This window comes from Lissotriton helveticus, chromosome 2_2 (genome assembly GCF_964261635.1).
Source record: "Lissotriton helveticus chromosome 2_2, aLisHel1.1, whole genome shotgun sequence".
Taxonomy (NCBI): domain Eukaryota; kingdom Metazoa; phylum Chordata; class Amphibia; order Caudata; family Salamandridae; genus Lissotriton; species Lissotriton helveticus.
The window spans coordinates 226,423,121-226,442,209 of record NC_136060.1 but is presented as its reverse complement, the minus strand read 5'-3'; the positions used below and the strand labels follow the sequence as shown (position 1 = coordinate 226,442,209).

The window sequence follows — 19,089 nt, the reverse complement described above, 5'->3', positions numbered from 1 at the left end:
TGCGAGCTTTTTTAATGGGTGGAATGTTCAGAACCGTACTGCATTGCTTAGTACTTATATAGTCTGATTTCAAAACTGTGTTTATATTGTATGATTCTGTCTCAATGAAAAATTACCACACAAAGAATCGATAAGTGTAGTGCATGCTGGAAATGTCATATCACTGACAAAATTAGTTATATTATTAAAAACAATAGGCATGTGTTATAATAAATGAAAATGAAAGATCACTGAAAAAGTGAGTTATAGACATTGACATATGTACTGAGTGTGTTGTGAGAATTTTCTTTGAAAGTAGGTTGAACTCTAGTTGGAGTTTTGGTTTGGTTCCATTTTTTGCATACATAAGATTTACCTCATACATAATAACCTGCAATAAGTAGCCAGCATTAAACCTTTGATAAACTATAGACTTTATTTTAATTTAAAATGTATGAATATATGAAACAAAAAATGATCTTTGGGGCACTGAATGTGGTACTTAATGTTGATAAAATTATATCAGAGCAGTTACAACTTTAAGCCTATGTGATTAGGAAACTGATGCATTTTCAAACATTTCAAGAACAACTTACTTCATCTTAAGTCGGCAAGCCAGCATGGTTGTCAGGAATGTTTAATTTGGTAAGCAATACTGCTTTCACAACCTTGAAGGTAAAAACATAAAAACCAGCCTACATTCTGGGCGAATCAGAAAAGTCTGAAACTTTACTATGCCACCATCTGACTCCAATTAGCTTTTTATAATGGTAACCTTAGATGCTTTTCTATAGTTATTCATAAGATTTCAAATTGACAGCTACAACTAAGCTGCCAGAGTTCTTCTCATCTACCAGTATCTACTGCTGCTGACATACAGCAATCTCTATATTATGTATAATTTTAATATATGATTGTTTAATTACTCATTCCCACTTTTTGCAGAAAATTCTGTTTCTGCCTTGCCTCATTAAAAAATATCTTTCTGTGATCTTTGACAAACTATGCTGTTCAAGACCTTCTTTTTTCCGTAATGCAATCTCAGTAGAAATTATATATATTATCGGTCACTATCTGTTTGGTTCTCACTTATCTACCATTACCTTTCTAGATACGTTGCCCCCAAAACTGGAAAAAATATCAATGGAGCACACCAATGTACTGTCTACTGGTGCCATAATATTGTTTTTCTCTTCTTCTATGTTCTCCGAGTACTGTCTTTCCCCAGCTTTTCATGATAGTTTAACAAACTGGAATCTTTGTGTTGATTTGAAAGAATAATATCATCAATATCTTTACTTCCTTGCACAAGTCTTATCACAGTCATGAGTTTGCAATTATCAATCTATGAGTTTTTTCAAATTCCATTAATATAACAGGGACATTAATACTATTTTGGCTTACAATCCAATGCTACCATCTTTTCTGGTACCCTTTGTATGTATTTTAATTTGTTGTTAAATCCTTAATTCCCAATATACTTAAACATAACTATTCATCAATATTAGTGTAATTTAGTGCCATGTATTAAACACAGTCAAAATGTAACTACGTTTGTATCACCTAGCAATGAGCTGATTCAGAATCAAGGTAAGCACTTGCATCAATACCATTTTGTGGTGTAAAAATATGCTAGGCGCCAACTGAATTATGTACCTGGATAGGACCAAATTATATGTCAGACGTTCCTAAATTGTACTGTAACTATTCCACACCTCTTTTACATTAAAATAGCTCTTGAAAACAGAATTTTAGACTTTAGATTCATGTATGTATGCCAATGGCAGATACATTGGGATTCAAGACTTGGGGTCTTAAAAAGAGATGCAATGTACAAAGTCTAGAGTCTGAGTGGTCTGAGTATATAAGTGAAGCGTTGAGAGCAGTGTCTGTGATGTGAAAATGAATTAGTGGAAATGGTGGGATTAGGAGACCCTTGATACAGAATGAATCTTTCTGTTGATTCTTTTTAAATTGCATTTAAGTTATTTAAGATTTGCATTTCCTGCTGAAGACAAAAGTCCCTCCAACAGACCAGCAAATGGGAATTTTTATATAATCAGGGCACACTGGCTTAAAGGGCTAATTGCATTAAACAACAACTGAAGGTGATCAACTAACTGTTATTACGTCTCCAAGTCAGTATTTCATGTTGTATGTAGAAATTTTCAGGTACTATGGAGTAAATGTAATAATAATGTTTGAGCCATGTTAGTTAGAAAGACTTAAGCACAATTTGCTAATTTCGGTGTGGATAATGGATAATGTGGATCATGCAACAAATTGATATGCATGCCAGAAAAAGGACAGTTGCGCAAGTTTGTTTCCTGGTTATATTCCAAAATTCATGTCACTTTGCGACATTTCATTTTATCTATATAAATTGTTGATATGTTGAGTTGACCTCACAAGGTTAAAATAATGTACAGCATTGATCTTTTGAGAAATTTTGCATAATGCACAAATAAAAGCTTCATAAAGACTGTTAAGCACTTTATGATAATAATGTTTTATATTGTAAATATCCTAGTTGCACAATTAGATACAGAAAGATTATAGTAGAGGATGAGGGTGTTTGCAAGGAGTATATATAATTATTAGTTGTGGTAATTGGTTGTTTCAACGTATAAACTAATGGAGATTGTAGGGTTTATATATATATATATATATATATATGTGCGCTCGCGTGTAAGGACACGGTCACACTCGCGGGGAGAAACTTGAACTGTATATATATGATATAGTTAAAAGGATCTTGGATTCTTCTTTTGTGTCAGTGACACATGATAGATTTTAATTGTAAATCCTCTGTCTGCTGGAGATGTACACTCACCCGGAAACCAACTAACAGATTTAACCATGATAATGATATTTAATGTTTAATTAAGGAACATGCTAGACTATGTGAAGCTAAATCAACCATTATCACCACTTTGTAGTATAGTCTTGAGTACAGAAAACATTACTTTCCATAACTCCTAGACTCACTATTGTTTTTAATTAACGCATGGGACCGTCAGAATAAAGTTTCCTCTGGTACTCATGCGCTAATTTAACTCCACCATCTGTCTACTACCACTTCTGGCCCTTCACCCACACTTCACCCATGGGCAGTTGGAAAAAGATCTCCGCCAAAGAGCCCCTCTTTTGAGGTGTAGCCCGTTGGGTATTGCACCGCCCACCCAACGAGGAGCACCGGCCCATGATGCAGCATGACACCTGCAAGGGTGTGTGAGGCCATTATATCCAACAAAATGGATACCCATTGGATGGTTACCATTTAACCACCCTCCTACATCCACATATCTTTGACCTGCACTCATACCCTAGGAACAGCCCAGCACCTCCTTTTGTTGCAAGCTAAATCAAAGCACATCTTTATGACAAATTATACATTTGATAATCTCTTTCAAGTGAGAACTGACACATCCTAATGCACTTTGTTCTATGTAGTTGACTTAATATGTGTTGCTGGCTAGTGCAGTGTTTCTAAGGTTGGGAGATTTTTAATAACACAACAGGCATAACTTAGGCAATTAAGGAGTTTGGGTAGTGTAGGGCAAATAAGTAACAGAAATTATGATTGTGTATAGAAAACCTTATTTTAAAGGTAAAGAATAAAACAAAAACTAAAATGATGAACAGTGAATCAATTATTAATGTTTCTGAAAAAATAGATCTTAATAAGAAACACATTTTTATGCGGCTCACAATTTCCAGAATACTGTATTGTTTGCTACATTATTCAAGTTAGAATACACTACAGTCACAAATCAGAAATCTTTCAAAGTAAGTAGGAATCTGATTGAACAATAAATAAATTGCTACTTTTGTGTTTTTCTTAAAAATGTTGTCAATTAGCACCGATCTTATGCTGCAACAAAGTCCACCCATCTTTTTAGTGAGAAATGCAAAAATCAAATATATAATTAGCATTAAAGAAAAACATGTTGTTTTATTTTTTCCATTACCCACATCACGCAGAATCACTTTTATAGCTTTTATTGTATTTTGTATGGTAAACACTACGTTTTCTTTTTCTTGTATTTATTTTCCTGTATGTTTAATACCATGATTCTAAATTGATTATGATTGACTAATATGAGGATTTGCAAGCATGTCACATGTAACACTTTGACTTTTATGTTTCAAATTTTTTATTCATATAATTAGCAAATTCAAAATGGGCACTGTATACAACTACATTCAGGTTGTACAGTGCTTTAAAATATTCAATTAATACCAAGGGTCAGATATTTTCAGAGATACTGTAAAATTAGATAACATGGATGATTGGTTTCCTGACATGTACGCTACTTACCTCTGTTTATGAAACTTTATCTGTCACCATTTGCAAAGTTGGCTCTGCAAATACTGGCTGTTGCTTCATTACCACAACTACAGATTTAATATTTACATCATTCTGCTTGAGCTAAGTAACAGCATTCAGCTTTCATGGCTAAAGAGTGATTTTGCAAATGTAATACTGACTGTCAGAAATGGCAATAATTGATTACATGACATGTTATAATTATTATATTAAAATGTGAATCCTCATTTGTTGAGGATAATTACGCTTGAAACTGAAAGACCTCTATTTATTCACAGGTCACTGCACACTCAACCTTTCAACCTCAGCCGTGATCGTGAACGATATCATTCTCACTGAGATAGAAAGTGTACTTTTCGGACAACTTTGCATATGGAGTGACGATAAAATATGGTAGTAGTTGTACACTACTGTCTAGAGCTCAGACGAGATCAACAAGTCATTTTCATCTGGAACTCTGGGAAGCCTTGACACCAATCATTTATTAAAACAAAATTTAATAACTTTTGCACAGTGAGATACTTAACAATCACAAGCTGATTAAAAGGACTGTGAAGTGGAAATCAGACCTGGAAAATCAAAAGAAGCAGAAAGACGCTAAAATGTGGTAACACACTATATTCTGTATTTATTACTTATGGGTCTTATTAGATCTACAATCTATGTTAATGTTTGTAAGTGCTATTGCTACTGAACACTTTATTGTATGGTAATGGCAATGTGATTTATTACATATGCCCTCTTGCATACTGGACTTTAAAGACCATAAATTGGAGAGCTTGACTATTTCTCCAGAAATAAGATATATTTTTTACCAAAAGTGCTTGAAAATTTGCATATCTTTACAAATATATTTGCTATATGTGTATATTTACTTAACAGAATGGGACATTTACTGTTTTTGATTCACTTGGGTAAATTACAAAAGACAAAATGTGATCTGAAGGCATGCATGTTAAAAGAAATGCATTACCGTGCTTATAAAATGTACTGTATTGCTGAATAGATAATTAATGGCAAAGAATAAAAGAAAATGGGTTCTGCTGTATTTCCCTTGATGTCCAGAATTTTATTAATAAAATGGTAATTTATTTCTTAGTTTTCCCACATTGTTTTGAATTTTACAGATACATAAAGTATTGGATTTATAATGCCCATAAGTGTTCTATTTAAGGTTACTTTGCAATGTGACCATGCATTTAACATTAATGCCACACATGTATTTTATACTTTACGTCACCAAAATATGTTCCACAATTTTATTTTTATATTTCTGAGACTGCATGATCCACTTTTGATGCAAATTATCAAGGACAGAATATAATATTTCTATTACAATGTTAAGGATTTAAAAGCCTTGATGTATTCATAATAGCTTCAAATTCATATTTTGTGAATTGTTTATTGAACAACATTAGTAAGGATATCCCTTTGGCTTCATAATATTGTTTTATCAATCACTAAATGTTATTACAACAATGATCATTCATATTAGGCTTACTGACCTTTCAGCAGAACTTCCCAATGGTTGACAATTACCCAACATTATCCCAAATATTTAGCCCAAAGGAAAATCTCTGGAACTGAATATCAGGTTACATTTGACATTCAACACTATGGTAACTCCAAATTACAAGTTATTTTCTTTATATAAGAAAATTTAAGTATTTGCCTTGATAAACAGTACTATTTCACTGACAACTGTATGTGTTCAACTTCCTCCCAAAACCACACATGAAGGTGCACTAATCATTCAACTAATTTTCTAAAAGGTCATCATCAAGAATTGCAAAGTGTGAAATAAATACAACTAAGTAGGCACTAAGCACAATTGTTGATGCTTTTAAAGTAAGAGTATTCTTTAACAAAATAAAAAAATATGAATACATGTTTGGCATGTATATTGCATATAAATTCTCTTCTTTGTATGAAAACCAAATTAAAAGTAGCCTCATTTAGTGGAATAACCATTTAAAGTATTGAAATGGTAGGGAGGCCAGTTCACAAAGATTTAATTTTGTGAGTAGGGTTTACATCCGAAATATCTGCAGTAAATCACATTTTAGTTGAGAGTATGTCACACTTTGAGAAATAGGAATGTTAATAGTGAATCCGACTGATACATTTCTACATTCTAAGACACTTTCTTAGAATTGCTTACTGAAGACATTGTACACAGACCCTAATAACACAGCGCACCAATACAATAGAGACAATTTCACCTTTTGCAAAACTAATGATTCAAAACTATTTGATAAATTCAGCACTCATTATCAGCATTTTAAATGTATTGCTTACCATAAGCATGTTCCTTTTTATGAAAGTTATCATTCCAAACAAATAAATGCAATGTTCATAAACCATACATTACACTATGTTATTACTTCAGTCATAAACACATTTATAGATCAAACATGCATTCCTGTGCCTGTATTTATTTCTCAGATTGAGAGCATCATTTGATAATCCATAAACATTGCCAAAGCATGAAATAGAGGGATTTTGTCAGAAGCATGTCCGGTATATAATAGGTGAGCAAGAGCATTAGAAAAATGAAGAAAAACTATTGCATATTTGATTGAAATTAACATCAAAACACTTTGTTGTACAAAATGCTTGCAAATCTTTAAGATATATGCTACCATGTGACTGGAGAATCTACCAAAAAGGGAAAAGGAATATGGTGATTATGAACATCTACGTCTTGCAATGTCTTTTCAACAGTAGCAAACAATTCTAGAGAATTTCTTTGGAGAGGAGTAAAACATGAAAAATGTTGTATTATTATTACGTAGTTTTGACTTTAACATCCGACAGAGTGGCAGGATTGTTTACAGTTGTGATCTTGCCAATGAGGTACTGATTAATCTGATTTTACCTCTGAAAGACATCAATAAGGATAGGTGCAAATATTTCAGCAATACAACATAAAATTAATATATATATATATATATATATATACACCATACATGCTTTTAAAGTTGTGTCCAGCCCTCCTATTACTTATTTCTTTGAACTGATATGGACCTGTTCCTGGTGAAATTATAAGTTTTGGGTTGTAGGGCTAGCATTTTGAATTCAGTTTGGGATTTTACCTACTTTGGCTGGACTGTACCTTGAATTTATGTTGAATGGCACATTTTTTGTAGAGAATGTACTGAATACTTTTTACAGGTTTGAAAATGGACATTTGTGCACCTTAATAAACTCTGCATGACCAGCTTGTGTACTGATATTCTTCTGACTGTGTGTCTGCCTAGCCAGAATTTAGTGCTAAAAGAGCAAATGTGTTAGTGAAATCCATTGTCATCAAGGCAAAACCTAATCTGCTAACATTGCTAGGGAATTTCCACTTGTCAGCCAGAATTCACCCAGCCCTCTAACATGTAATACATCTTGGAACAGTCCATCCTGGAGTAAAACACATAATTTCTCATCTAGTGGTACATCATTTGTGTTTATTTTGCCAACAGCACACCACAAATAATTGATCTGATCATGTAATCAATATGCAGTCAAACTGACCCTTCACAACCAAACAGAACAGTCACATATGGCAAAACCTATCTTTGAACATAAATTTGTGATTTTGGACACCATTTCAGTCCATATATGGCTCTACAGAATATAGTAGAGACCTTAATCTAAAAGTATTTTTTCACTCTAAAGCTATTGGTTTCTGGACCATTGTGTTTAAAAACAACACCCATGTATCCATCCCAAAAGAGTCACCAGACAGGCTGTGTCTAACATGGTATAGTTTCAATAATGATACCACAATCATAAGCATGAAAAGAAAATGCATCATGTTGGTGCTTGATATATAGAAGAGGAGCAAAGACTGTAGGGTGGACAACATGTTTTGCAATGTGCATCTGTGTCTTATCTCGAGTACCTCTGGCTTAAACCTGATTTACTTATGAAATTCTGGAGTCAATCAGAAGTACTCAAAAAACCAAAATACCAGCAAACAGAAGTGAAGCAGGCCCTAAGATGCAACCTACAAAGCACAGTAAACTTTTAATGTGGATTCATAAACTTCCTTCTCACAGTTGCTCACAAAATATGGCTGCCATGAAAGTATTAAATAATATCCATCATCCAATGGATACCCCAAACACCAAATGCATGTCAGGTGATCCTTTGAATTCTTCAGAAAAGGAAGTTTCATTCATATTGGGAAATTACAAAATACAGTTCGATGCTAAATGACTTGTTAGGTAAAAATAGAAAACTTTACAAAGACTTTGAGAGGAACTAAAAAGAAAAAGACCTGGTCATCTTCCTGATTGACTTAACATCTGATGGTCTTTTCAATGCACAGTCTATAATGGTTCCCAAAATAAAGTAGCCTGCAAGCCGAGAGTCAATGACAATTATGAAATATGTGTTTCATCATACAGTATTAAAGTAATTTACAGTGCCACTTTGTTAAAATCTTGTCATGCACAGTGCTAAACAACGAAATAATTGTATCTCCTAAATGTATGCCTCATATAGGTCACATAAAACATAATTCTGAAAATCATTCTGCATCATATTTGAGACCCATAATTTAGTGTAATTTGTCCCTTGCATCAATTATTGCCACAGCCCATACCAAAGGGAAATAATACCATAAACTGGATAACTTTTCACAAATGTGTCATTTGTCCCTTGCATCAATTATTGCCACAGCCCATACCAAAGGGAAATAATACCATAAACTGGATAACTTTTCACAAACCAAAATAGATCACTTCAAAAATGCATTAACCATTCTTCATTACATATTGTTCCATTTCTAATTTTAGAATGTATTCACACCTGCAATCATACAATCTAGTGAAACTTATATTTTCATCATATCCACTAATGATGAAAAATAAGACCAGGATAAATAAAGCAGCACAACATGGTATCACTAAAACGAAATGATGCTTTGTTGGAAAATGTACATTGATTAAAGAAGATAACATGGTTCTATATTCTATTATTTATACATTCATTTCACTTGCTTGAACTATACATCCACTGAACAAAGCAAAAAACTTGATAGAACAATTTATATGTTCATATTTGAAACCACATTGACACATGTCTAAATTTAAATGACAACAACATCCCTAAGTTCTTTTAGGAAATAAGCTACATTGTTTGTAGAACTTCCAAGTCACACACTCCATACAAACCTCTTACCTTCAACAATTACCCACTAATATAAATATCACATTAGATCTTCTATTTTAAATAAATGAGACAAAGGATGTGATTTAGAGTTTGGTGGATGAGCTACTCCATTACAAACACAATTGTTATTCCATCCACCATATTACAAGTGAATTATATCTAATGGAACTTGTAATCCAGGGGAAGGGATATACGTCATATTTTGTGATGGAGTAACCTGACCGGCAAACTCTAAATCAGGCAAAAAAGCTACCATAATGAATTTTGCCTACTTAACCACAGCCTAATAAAGTTCTCCTGTCTGTAATAAGTGTTTACTAATCAGGGAAATAAGAAATCTTCCTTTACACTCCTGAGAAACAAACATATTCTCACACTTGACTGTGGTACTGGTAAGGGACTACACTTTATATCTAAAGTAGTACAAAGTATTTTTCCAGTACTTACTCTAAAGGTACTTTAGGCATGACTCCTCAAAATGTTAAGAGTAGGTGTGGGTTGCCCTTGTAGCATTCAGGCGAATAACTAAGCCAGGAGTACAATAAGGACATTCAGTCAAGCAGTGCATAGTGGAAATAACCTGCCCAAGGCAATTGGGCGTAAATCCTGGGCAAAATCCTGGCTCTGTTGCCTCCCCCTATGTATAGCTGAGGTTGATCATTCATGGAGGGTTGGAGCATGAAACAGTTGAATGTTATATATGATAAAAAACAAAAGTTCATTGGCAATAAATAAACTGTAAAGGAAAGTCATAGTTAGCTTTCATTATAACACCTAAATGTAGGCTTAATTTTTTTTTGAAATTCACTGAAAAAACGCAGTTAAGGTGAAGTTATTTTTGTACAATAAAACTGAAAAATACCTCAAATTAGCAAGTTCTGATTAGGGCCATAATCCCTAGTTTGCAGAGTAGCCATTAAAATCATAGCTTGCACTCCTAAAGCAAACTTATGCTTTCTCAACATTTATGCCATTAAGTATCAATACTTAAAAACCTCAACATAATTAAATACCAACATAAACAGAACCGACTAATTATTATTACATTCATTCATAATCAACTCTTTCATAGTGTCAAAGGTAAAGTGACATGTAATTGCATATGAAAGATGCTTTTTGTCATATCAAATGTGAGCCTACTAGCACTGCATTTGGTGTGCAAGTTATGGTTTTGCTTTTCTCAATTTCATTTCCGCTGTGTTTTAATGACACACAATACCCTTCTTTCTTACTGTATAGTTCACCAAGAGTTTTCTATATGTATGTGTAAAATGCTCCTAATTAATTCCCTCTTTGTGCTTGTATATTCAAGGCATCATAGAGATGATCTATTGTAAAGTCTTTGGAATAATGGTATGAAGGTCACATTAGAATTTGTAACCTTACAAGGTAATAAGGGCAATCTATCTTTGAGCTGCAATGGAGCAATTTAAGTTTTAACTGCTGGCATTTTGAATAAAATGGCCACTTATGTGTAACCCATTTAACTGACATTTCTGTTTATACCCCACGATATTATTTAAATCAAATATCATAAATAAAAATGCAAACATAATTTATTCAAAATACAAATAATTGTGATAGTTGCATTGATTTTATTGATCCTTTTCTAACATTTAACTGCTTGAACTAATAATTACTATCTTTCCCACTTGGAGAAAATGTTTTCTGTTGTTTATTTAAAACAAATAATGTGTTATTGGTCATACAATGTAGCATCTTAAGCATTTACATAATCAAGAGGTTTATTATGTTGGCATCACTTTGCTAATGTGTCCTAATAGGCTTAGGTGTGTCATAGATGTGTGCAGGTACACATGACATGACAATCAGCACTGATAATCTACAGAATATAAACTCTTCTTACCTATATTTCAGAAAATTAAATGATACATGTTTTTGTTTCCATTTACGTAGGTGCATTTACAGATCATAAAAGAAAAATGTGTTTGGTTAATAGAATGACCAAACAAAATGTGAAAAACATCCATCAACGTTATATGTGTATTTTCTACATAGCGCATTAGGTATATCCTCTTATAGATTTTACTATTTTGGGTTGATGAGGTCCAGTACTGGAAAGAATAAACAACTTTTTATAGTTCATTTATTTTTACTACAAAATAATGTAATAACCTCAAAAAACTAGCCAAGCAGTCAGCATATAGTAAAACAAAGTATACATTCACTGAGACATCAATCGTGGCACATTATAATTAGGAAATTATATAAATGCTTCAAGAAAAGGATCAACTTACATTACTTCAGTGTTGGGATTAAACTCTCTAAATAGACCTACGAATCAAATTGAATATATAAAATGTGCACATTATCTGTGCTTTTCATTACATGCAATTCACAAAGGTGGAGTGTACTATTACAACTGGAGCATACAAAACTGTTATTACCCTCAATAGTGAAGAAGCTGGGCCACAAGGCAAAAAAATAAAAACACTAGTTGGGAGGTGAAACTCTTGAAGATGGATGTTTAAAAAATAACATAAACTTGAAGTAGTCATCAGAGTCATTTTGACCAATTCTCAAAGAAATAAGAACATATAGATTTTCTAATCTTTTGAGATTCAGAAAACTCTTGTTCACTACATTTATAGTTCCATAAAGCGTTTAGAGTTCACATTTATTGTCCATGGACATGATCCTACCGGTCTTTTTCTTTAATTTTAAACTTCTGCAGGTTTGATTCTAAATTACACCAGGTGGAAATTATTTTTTTGATTTGTATAAATCGCTTCTATTTAAAAAGTATTTGTTTTGAGCACAGTTCTCTTCTAATTGAACTCTGATTCCTTTCTTTCATTGAAGTTACCTTGATGTGTGGATTTTGTGAGTACTCTAATAGGTTTTACTTTGTTCAATCTCTTTCCTGTTCTAATCTCTGTGGAAAATGTATCCACTCTTTCTGACTTTTTACAAGTATTTGTGCCTTTTGCATCGTTAGTATTTTGCAAATTCTGTTCATCAGTATGTGTGAAACTGGCCCTTTGAGTATTTATTCAATTTAGCTAGGGTCGCCCTCCAGTCGCCTATCAACACATCTCAATATTTATGTGCACTCTTAATGGCTTAAACCATATCTTCCTTCCCTCACCATTTAACTTCTTTTTGTGCAGGTATGAATGCAATGGTGATGGCATGCCAGTGCAACTCTTTTAGGTACCTGCGGGCTATAAAGTAAACTTTGCTGAACATATGCATGTGTTGGCTAAACAAATCAGAAGTGACCAAGGCAGCATTAATTGGTCTATTTTTGGAATGAAAGACTATTCAAATGGAAGCTGATTTCTTCCTTCCCAACTTTGTTGTCACGAAGGACCCTTTGAAGGGCTAGCAACGTGGATCGATCTTTCACAAAATCTAATGAAAACGTTTTCTCAATTCATTCACAAGTGACGTTGATGCTAGTTACAACTTGCATATTTTGCATACTATGTAATAGGGCCTAAAAAGGGAACAAAACATATGTGCTCTATTAACAGCTATTGACTGCTTGGAATCACCCCTCTGCTATTACCATTCTACCTTACCCACACAGTCATAATGATTCATATCAATTAGGGTACGCCATTCTAACCTCTGGAATATTATCATTTGATACAACAGTAGTATCATGAAATATTAATTTCCAAAGAACTGATATAAGATCGTATTAATAGTAAAAGTGGGGCTCCTGTTAAAAGGAATGGAGACTTTTTAGGAAGCTACGTCAGGCCTTTTCTACATCTGTGTTTGTGGAAAAAAGCCAAGTTTTAGCAAATGCATTATATAATCAGCTGAAGTTTGAAAAATCCAAATACACCCTTCTTTAAAACTTTTCTTAATGATAATAAATATTATAATCAATTAAGACATACAGTTATATCAGTAGCAAGTGAGTGAAAATGATCTATATTTCTCTATTGTTCTCATGAATTGTACCCAATCTCTCTGTGCATTTTGTAATTGAATAGTTAACATTTGCAGTAAAAATGTGTATACAAAGATAATTCAATTTTGGGATTCAGAAAATTTACAGATAATTATCTGAATTCCAACATACCTTTGGATGTTGGATATCAAAATTGGAAAAATATGTTTTTCATACTCAACCTTCTTTTGTCTAATATGTCGGGGCTAGAAGAGAAATCAAGATCTCAAGCTGAAATTATTTCTCTGAAGTTACTAGTGACTATCTATGATAGGTATACAAACAGACAGACAGACATACTGAAAGATAGATAGACAAACAGACACTTAGGATGATACCAAAAATGTGTTATCGCCTATGTATTCATTTCTATATTTAAGGCAAGGGCAGGCAAGCAGAATCAGCATTACTTGTATGAGGATATTTTTGTGGAATATCGTTTAACATTCAAGTAAAGAATTAAACAAGCATTTTGTTTGATAGCAATGCAGCTCCCATTGGACTGTATATGTGCATTTTCCAGAAAACACGCAATGTTTGATGATGATGAATAGATTTACTGTTCTTTCACATGGCCATATTCGGAGAGCTAAGTAGAATATCTTGTATCTGTTACTAAAGTCCGACAACTAGCACTGCTCAGGTCTTTGCCAGCACAGGGCCCTGCACAATCGTACAAAAAAGTGCTCTTACCAACTTGTGTCTGCACTGTGGAAAGCACAGCAGTGAAACGTTGACTAGAGGTTTCAAACCACTAATCTACCTTTCACTACAGGACACCCAGCATCAATGTGAGGGTTGATATATGCCTCCAGTCAGTTTAGGTGTGTGAATGCACCTGCCTTCAGGACCAGCCCAGGATATCCATGTCACCCCTGATTCCTATTCCAGAGGTGACTGGAGCTATACTACACTGCAAAGGCATTCCTTCATTCACTTGGGGCCATACCTCTTGTCATTACCTGAGCACAAAAAGAACACCTGCATGAATGGTATCACAGATGGGACCTGTCAAGTCTCTGCAGCATTTTCTCTAATGCAGAAGGCCTTGTGAAACTCAATGACATAGAATACATTGATTACATACAGTTATAAATATGCGTAATACAGAATTATATTATAAACAAATCACTTTTTACATATTCTCACACAAGGAAATCAAAATTCAACGAAATAATGAATTAGCCATGCCATGCAGGGGGAAAGGAACCACAGTGCTGGCATCTCAGCAAAGGTTCCCTGTTGCATTCTAGTGAACGTAATCTATAATAACAATGTAACGAAGTGTTCATCATCAGTTGGAGATTGACCTTCTTTAATAGGAAGCAGCAGGTCTCTTAAGGTGAAATCGATTATTTAACTATGCTTTCATTACAATTAAACTTGCTGCAACTTAAATATTGTATGTTTTTTATGTCTTGCCTACCAGACAGCTTTTGGCCATATGTAGTAATAGCCTCATATAGAAAACGTATGCTGGATTTATTAACACTCTCATTTACTTGCTACTTATTCTAAATCATGCCTTCCTCTCCTTGTACTCATCAACAACTGGAGCATAGCCTCTTTAATATCTATTTGATTGACCAACATGTATCCTTCTACCGCTCACATTTAAGGAACTACTTGTTTCTTTTTCTTACAGCACTCAGGGAGAGTGCATGTGATTTCTAGCTCTCTACCTCATGTGCTCCTTCCCTTCCTCAAATATCTTAACCTTGGACTCTATATTGCTCACTTTCCCCAAGCTCACACATTGCTTTCTTCTCCTCTCCCTGGCTTTTTTTATTAGTTTGTTTTTGACCTGCCCTATGTCAGCCACAAGCACCTCTGTTGCACTCTTGCCCACTTCCTATCTCCGTTGCAACCCCTCCACCCTCTGCTCCTCCATTGCTTCGAGACTGCCATGAGGCCGAAATTTCAATTTGTATTATTTTTTTTTTTGGGAGTGCCAAACAGCTGCCATTTGCCGCTGAACTGCTACAGAAAGTAAAACGTATTTTGGCACTACAAAAAAAGTATCTTTTTTTATTTATATACCCAATTGCGTTTGCCATCTAAAATTGATAAGTAAACAATGCCCTCATATATTTTCCTAGATGTGTGAATGCCTAGGGATACCTTCAACTGTGGCCAGGTTTTTTCCTTTTTTGCATGACGCTTTTTACACATGCTTCATAGCTGTGGCAAAGACAATAAGTCACAAAGGCGAAACCTATTGGCTTTAAAAAAAAATACTTGTTAGTTCTGTGTTCCTTCTACTTGGCAATCTCTACATCCGAGTTAAGGCAACAAATGCAAATGATTAAAGAAATTATCTGATAGACAGGTAGAACAGGAAGAAAGTGCTGACTACATTGCACACAATAATTGTGACCATATCATGTAATTACTGTACACCTCGCAACACATCATCTTAAACAATTGCTAACGCCTTGAAAGTCAATGCCCTATATGTTAATCGACATGGGATAGGCTTTAGATATATCTCCTGGCATCTTTACACCTTGCAGGATTTGATTTGACAGAGATCCTAGTTGGCACGAGATGATCGATTCATAGATCTACAGCCAAATGCCTTGTAAAAAATTAGGCTTGAGAATTTCCGAGTTGTGTGTTTTTAAAATGTGTGCATTTAAATGTATAGACTGTAATTCTTTGATAAGAGAAAAATGCACATACACTTCAAAAAAACAATACTTCGAAAAGATAAATCTTGTACTTTTGCAGCTATAAAAAAGCAAAGATCATGCAGTAAAATGATATTGAGAAATATGCACAATATTGAAAAAGATTGTTAGTGTTGGATATCAAACAGAGTCACCATTTTAGGAATCTTGGTGATCTAGTGATATTTTCCTATAAATTATAACAATTATTCTTTCAAAAAAAGTTAATAATTTGTTACTTCTTCCTGAAGATTTCTCTGCCCTTACATTTACATGCTTACATTTTGTTTTATGTTTGCCTTATAGTTGGCAATAGGAATTTAGCATACTTTTGAACAATTGTGATCGGCGGAGCATAAGATACAGTTGGTTTAGGTCAGTCTCTTGAATACAGTTAGAAATGTTAAGTTTTCTATACTTAAAGGACAAAGGGGCAGATTTACAAGCCCCTTGTGCCACTTTTGCATCACTTTTCCCATGTTAAAAGTGACGCAAAAGTGGCGCAAGGGGCTTGTAAATCTGCCTCAAAGTATTTTGTTAGTTGACTAGATTATGCAACGATTTATAATTGAAGGAAAGTAAATATTCCCCACTTCCAAAACAAGCATGCCCTCATTGACATGCAGAAAACTTCCCTATTTCTGTTATTTTTCACTTTGATATTGTTATTTATTTGTAATTTTATATAGTGTACATTTTCCTGGGGCATTAAAGCACTTCACAGATTAACATGCAGTAGATATATACCACAAGCATATTACACTCAAATGGGGAATACCAAAAAGTAGAAAAGGTTCCTCCTCAAACGTGTAAGACTAAACTTACATGTGTAACATACTCACAGATGTTAGGTGCGTGTGAATAGCATGTCTATGTTGATATTTGTATGGGTTTCCTATACAGGGACTTCTATAGGAGTGTTTGCATATGTTCCTTAAAAGGTAAAGTGAAGGAGAAAAGATGTGCAAATCTCAAGTGCCCCTAAAAATGTTACATCTTTTGTCTGCAGGAGGAAGTTTCCCATTATAATCATCTCACAGAAGAGAGAATCTTTCCTGTTTGCTTCCAATGATTGTTTAGTGGAATTACTGCAATCCATGTAGGAGAGGGACAGGAAGATTATAATAATTAGGGCAAAAAAACCTGAAAACTCATCTTGTGGAATGCATATCACTAAACATGAAAAGGAGTGCTGAATAAAATAACTGTGTGTGGCAACAATCTGTAGTTATGTGTGTCCTACGCAGAATTGTCTTATGCAAAACCCTTCTTTGATAAAATATGCTGAACTGGGCATGTGAGCCATAACTGATAAAAATAAATATGGTGCTTCAATAAAAACTGCACCTATGAAAAGAAATCAAGTGCATTCCATTAAGCACTCTATATGGTGACTTCTGAAATGTGTAGGAATGTGTATGCTGTGTAAAGATGTAAGTATTGTTTTGTCAATGAATTTTACACATATTCACATAAAGATCATTCAGGTAGCAGGGCAGCAGGGCAACCGAGTATCAGTGCTTCTTGCAGAGTCACACAGTAGTCCTTCTGAGTCTTCCTTTGGTTCAGAGTTGTGCTGAAGAGTTGGGTCTAAGGGGCCACTATTTATATCTAGTGCCTTCTTGAAGTACCAGACATTTCTAGAGAATTCTCTTTGAAGTTCTTGAAGTTTCTTCCCACCCCTGTCCTGGCTCGAAGTTGGCTGCATGAACAATGCAGCGGTGACAAGCCCTTTGTGTGAAGGAAGGGCACAGTCTATTCAGTTGCAAGTGGGGCTGTGCCCAGCTCTGCCTCCATCCTACCAGTTAATGACTCATTCAGGCACTCCCAATCCCTCTATTTTGTAGCTGTCTAAGAGGAATAAACAAAGTCCAACTGCCAACTACACCCAGAAGTGTGGCTCAATGGTTAGAGCAGGCAGACCTTGATGCAGAGCTCTGGCCAGGGACCAGGGTTCGATTCCCGCCTCGGCGGGTCTCCGGCTGATTAATTCCCCTGACTGGATATTCTCGCCTCAGTGCCTGTTCTGATCATGGGTCCCACGCTGCAACTCTGGGCAATAGCTTGCTTAGTCTCCACAGCGGCCCCAAAAGTGCTGGGATGACTGGCTGCACCTGGGGGGTGCCCAGGAGTGGACATTTCCCAGGAAAGCCAGGAAGGGTTCCTAAGCGGTATACGGACAGCGCCGGGACACCTCCGGTGGAGGTAGCTGTGCGCTTTACAAATTCCGAAATTTATGTGATCTAGGGACAAGCTGCAGGTGAGGATGAGAAAATGCAACCTTTCTAAAAGTGGCTTTTTCAGAATTGTGACTTAAAATCCGACTTTACCATTAAAGAATTGCTCAAATCACAATTCTTTAGACACTGAACTGGACATTCCATCCTACTCCCTATTTAAAGTTAGCACTTATTTAATGTAATAAGACAACCCGTTGTTATCCTATGGGAGTGGTAGGCCTTGAAGTAATGAAAAACAAATGTAAGAGTTTTTTCACTAACAGGACATGTACACAGTTAAAGTGCATGTCCAACATTTAAAATATATTGCACCCTACCCTATGGGCTGTCTAGGGCTTATCCTAGGTAGGACTCGTAGGTATTACACAGGAAGTTTTAGGCCTGGCAAAAGGTTTATTTTGCCAGATCAAAATGACAGTTTAAAATTGCACACACAGGCTGCAATGGTAGGCCTGCAACATGTTTAAAAAGACTACTTAAGTGGGTAGTGCAATCCACAATCAGTGCTGCAGGCCTACTAGTAGTGTTTAATTTACAGGTCATGGGTAAATGTAGTACCACTTTACTAGGACATACAAGTACATTAAATGTGCGAATTGGGTTTAAGCCAATTTCACTGTGTTTAAAGGAGAGAGCACAAGTACTTTAGCACTGGTTAGCAGTGGTAAAGTGCACAGAGTCTGAAATGCCAACAGAAACAGGTTAGGAAGATAGGAGGGTAAATGCACAAATGTTGGAGATGACCCTGCAGAGAAGGCCTAGTCCAACATGTTCCCC

General features: G+C 34.9%; 1 protein-coding gene across 4 annotated transcripts in view; it reads left to right on the top strand.

The window, feature by feature from the left end:
• Positions 1 to 19,089, top strand: part of PCDH7 (protocadherin 7) — an 813,510-nt gene that overhangs the window by 68,649 nt on the left and 725,772 nt on the right. Inside the window, exon 2 of one of the 4 annotated variants that reach the window (XM_078678365.1) lies at positions 4,588 to 7,529. The exons of the other annotated variants lie outside the window; for them this stretch is intronic. Within the exon in view, the coding sequence (XP_078534491.1) occupies positions 4,588 to 4,623 (36 nt within the window). The 3' untranslated portion in view covers positions 4,624 to 7,529. Of the gene's footprint in view, positions 1 to 4,587; positions 7,530 to 19,089 lie in introns of those variants that run through there. 4 annotated transcript variants of the gene reach the window in all.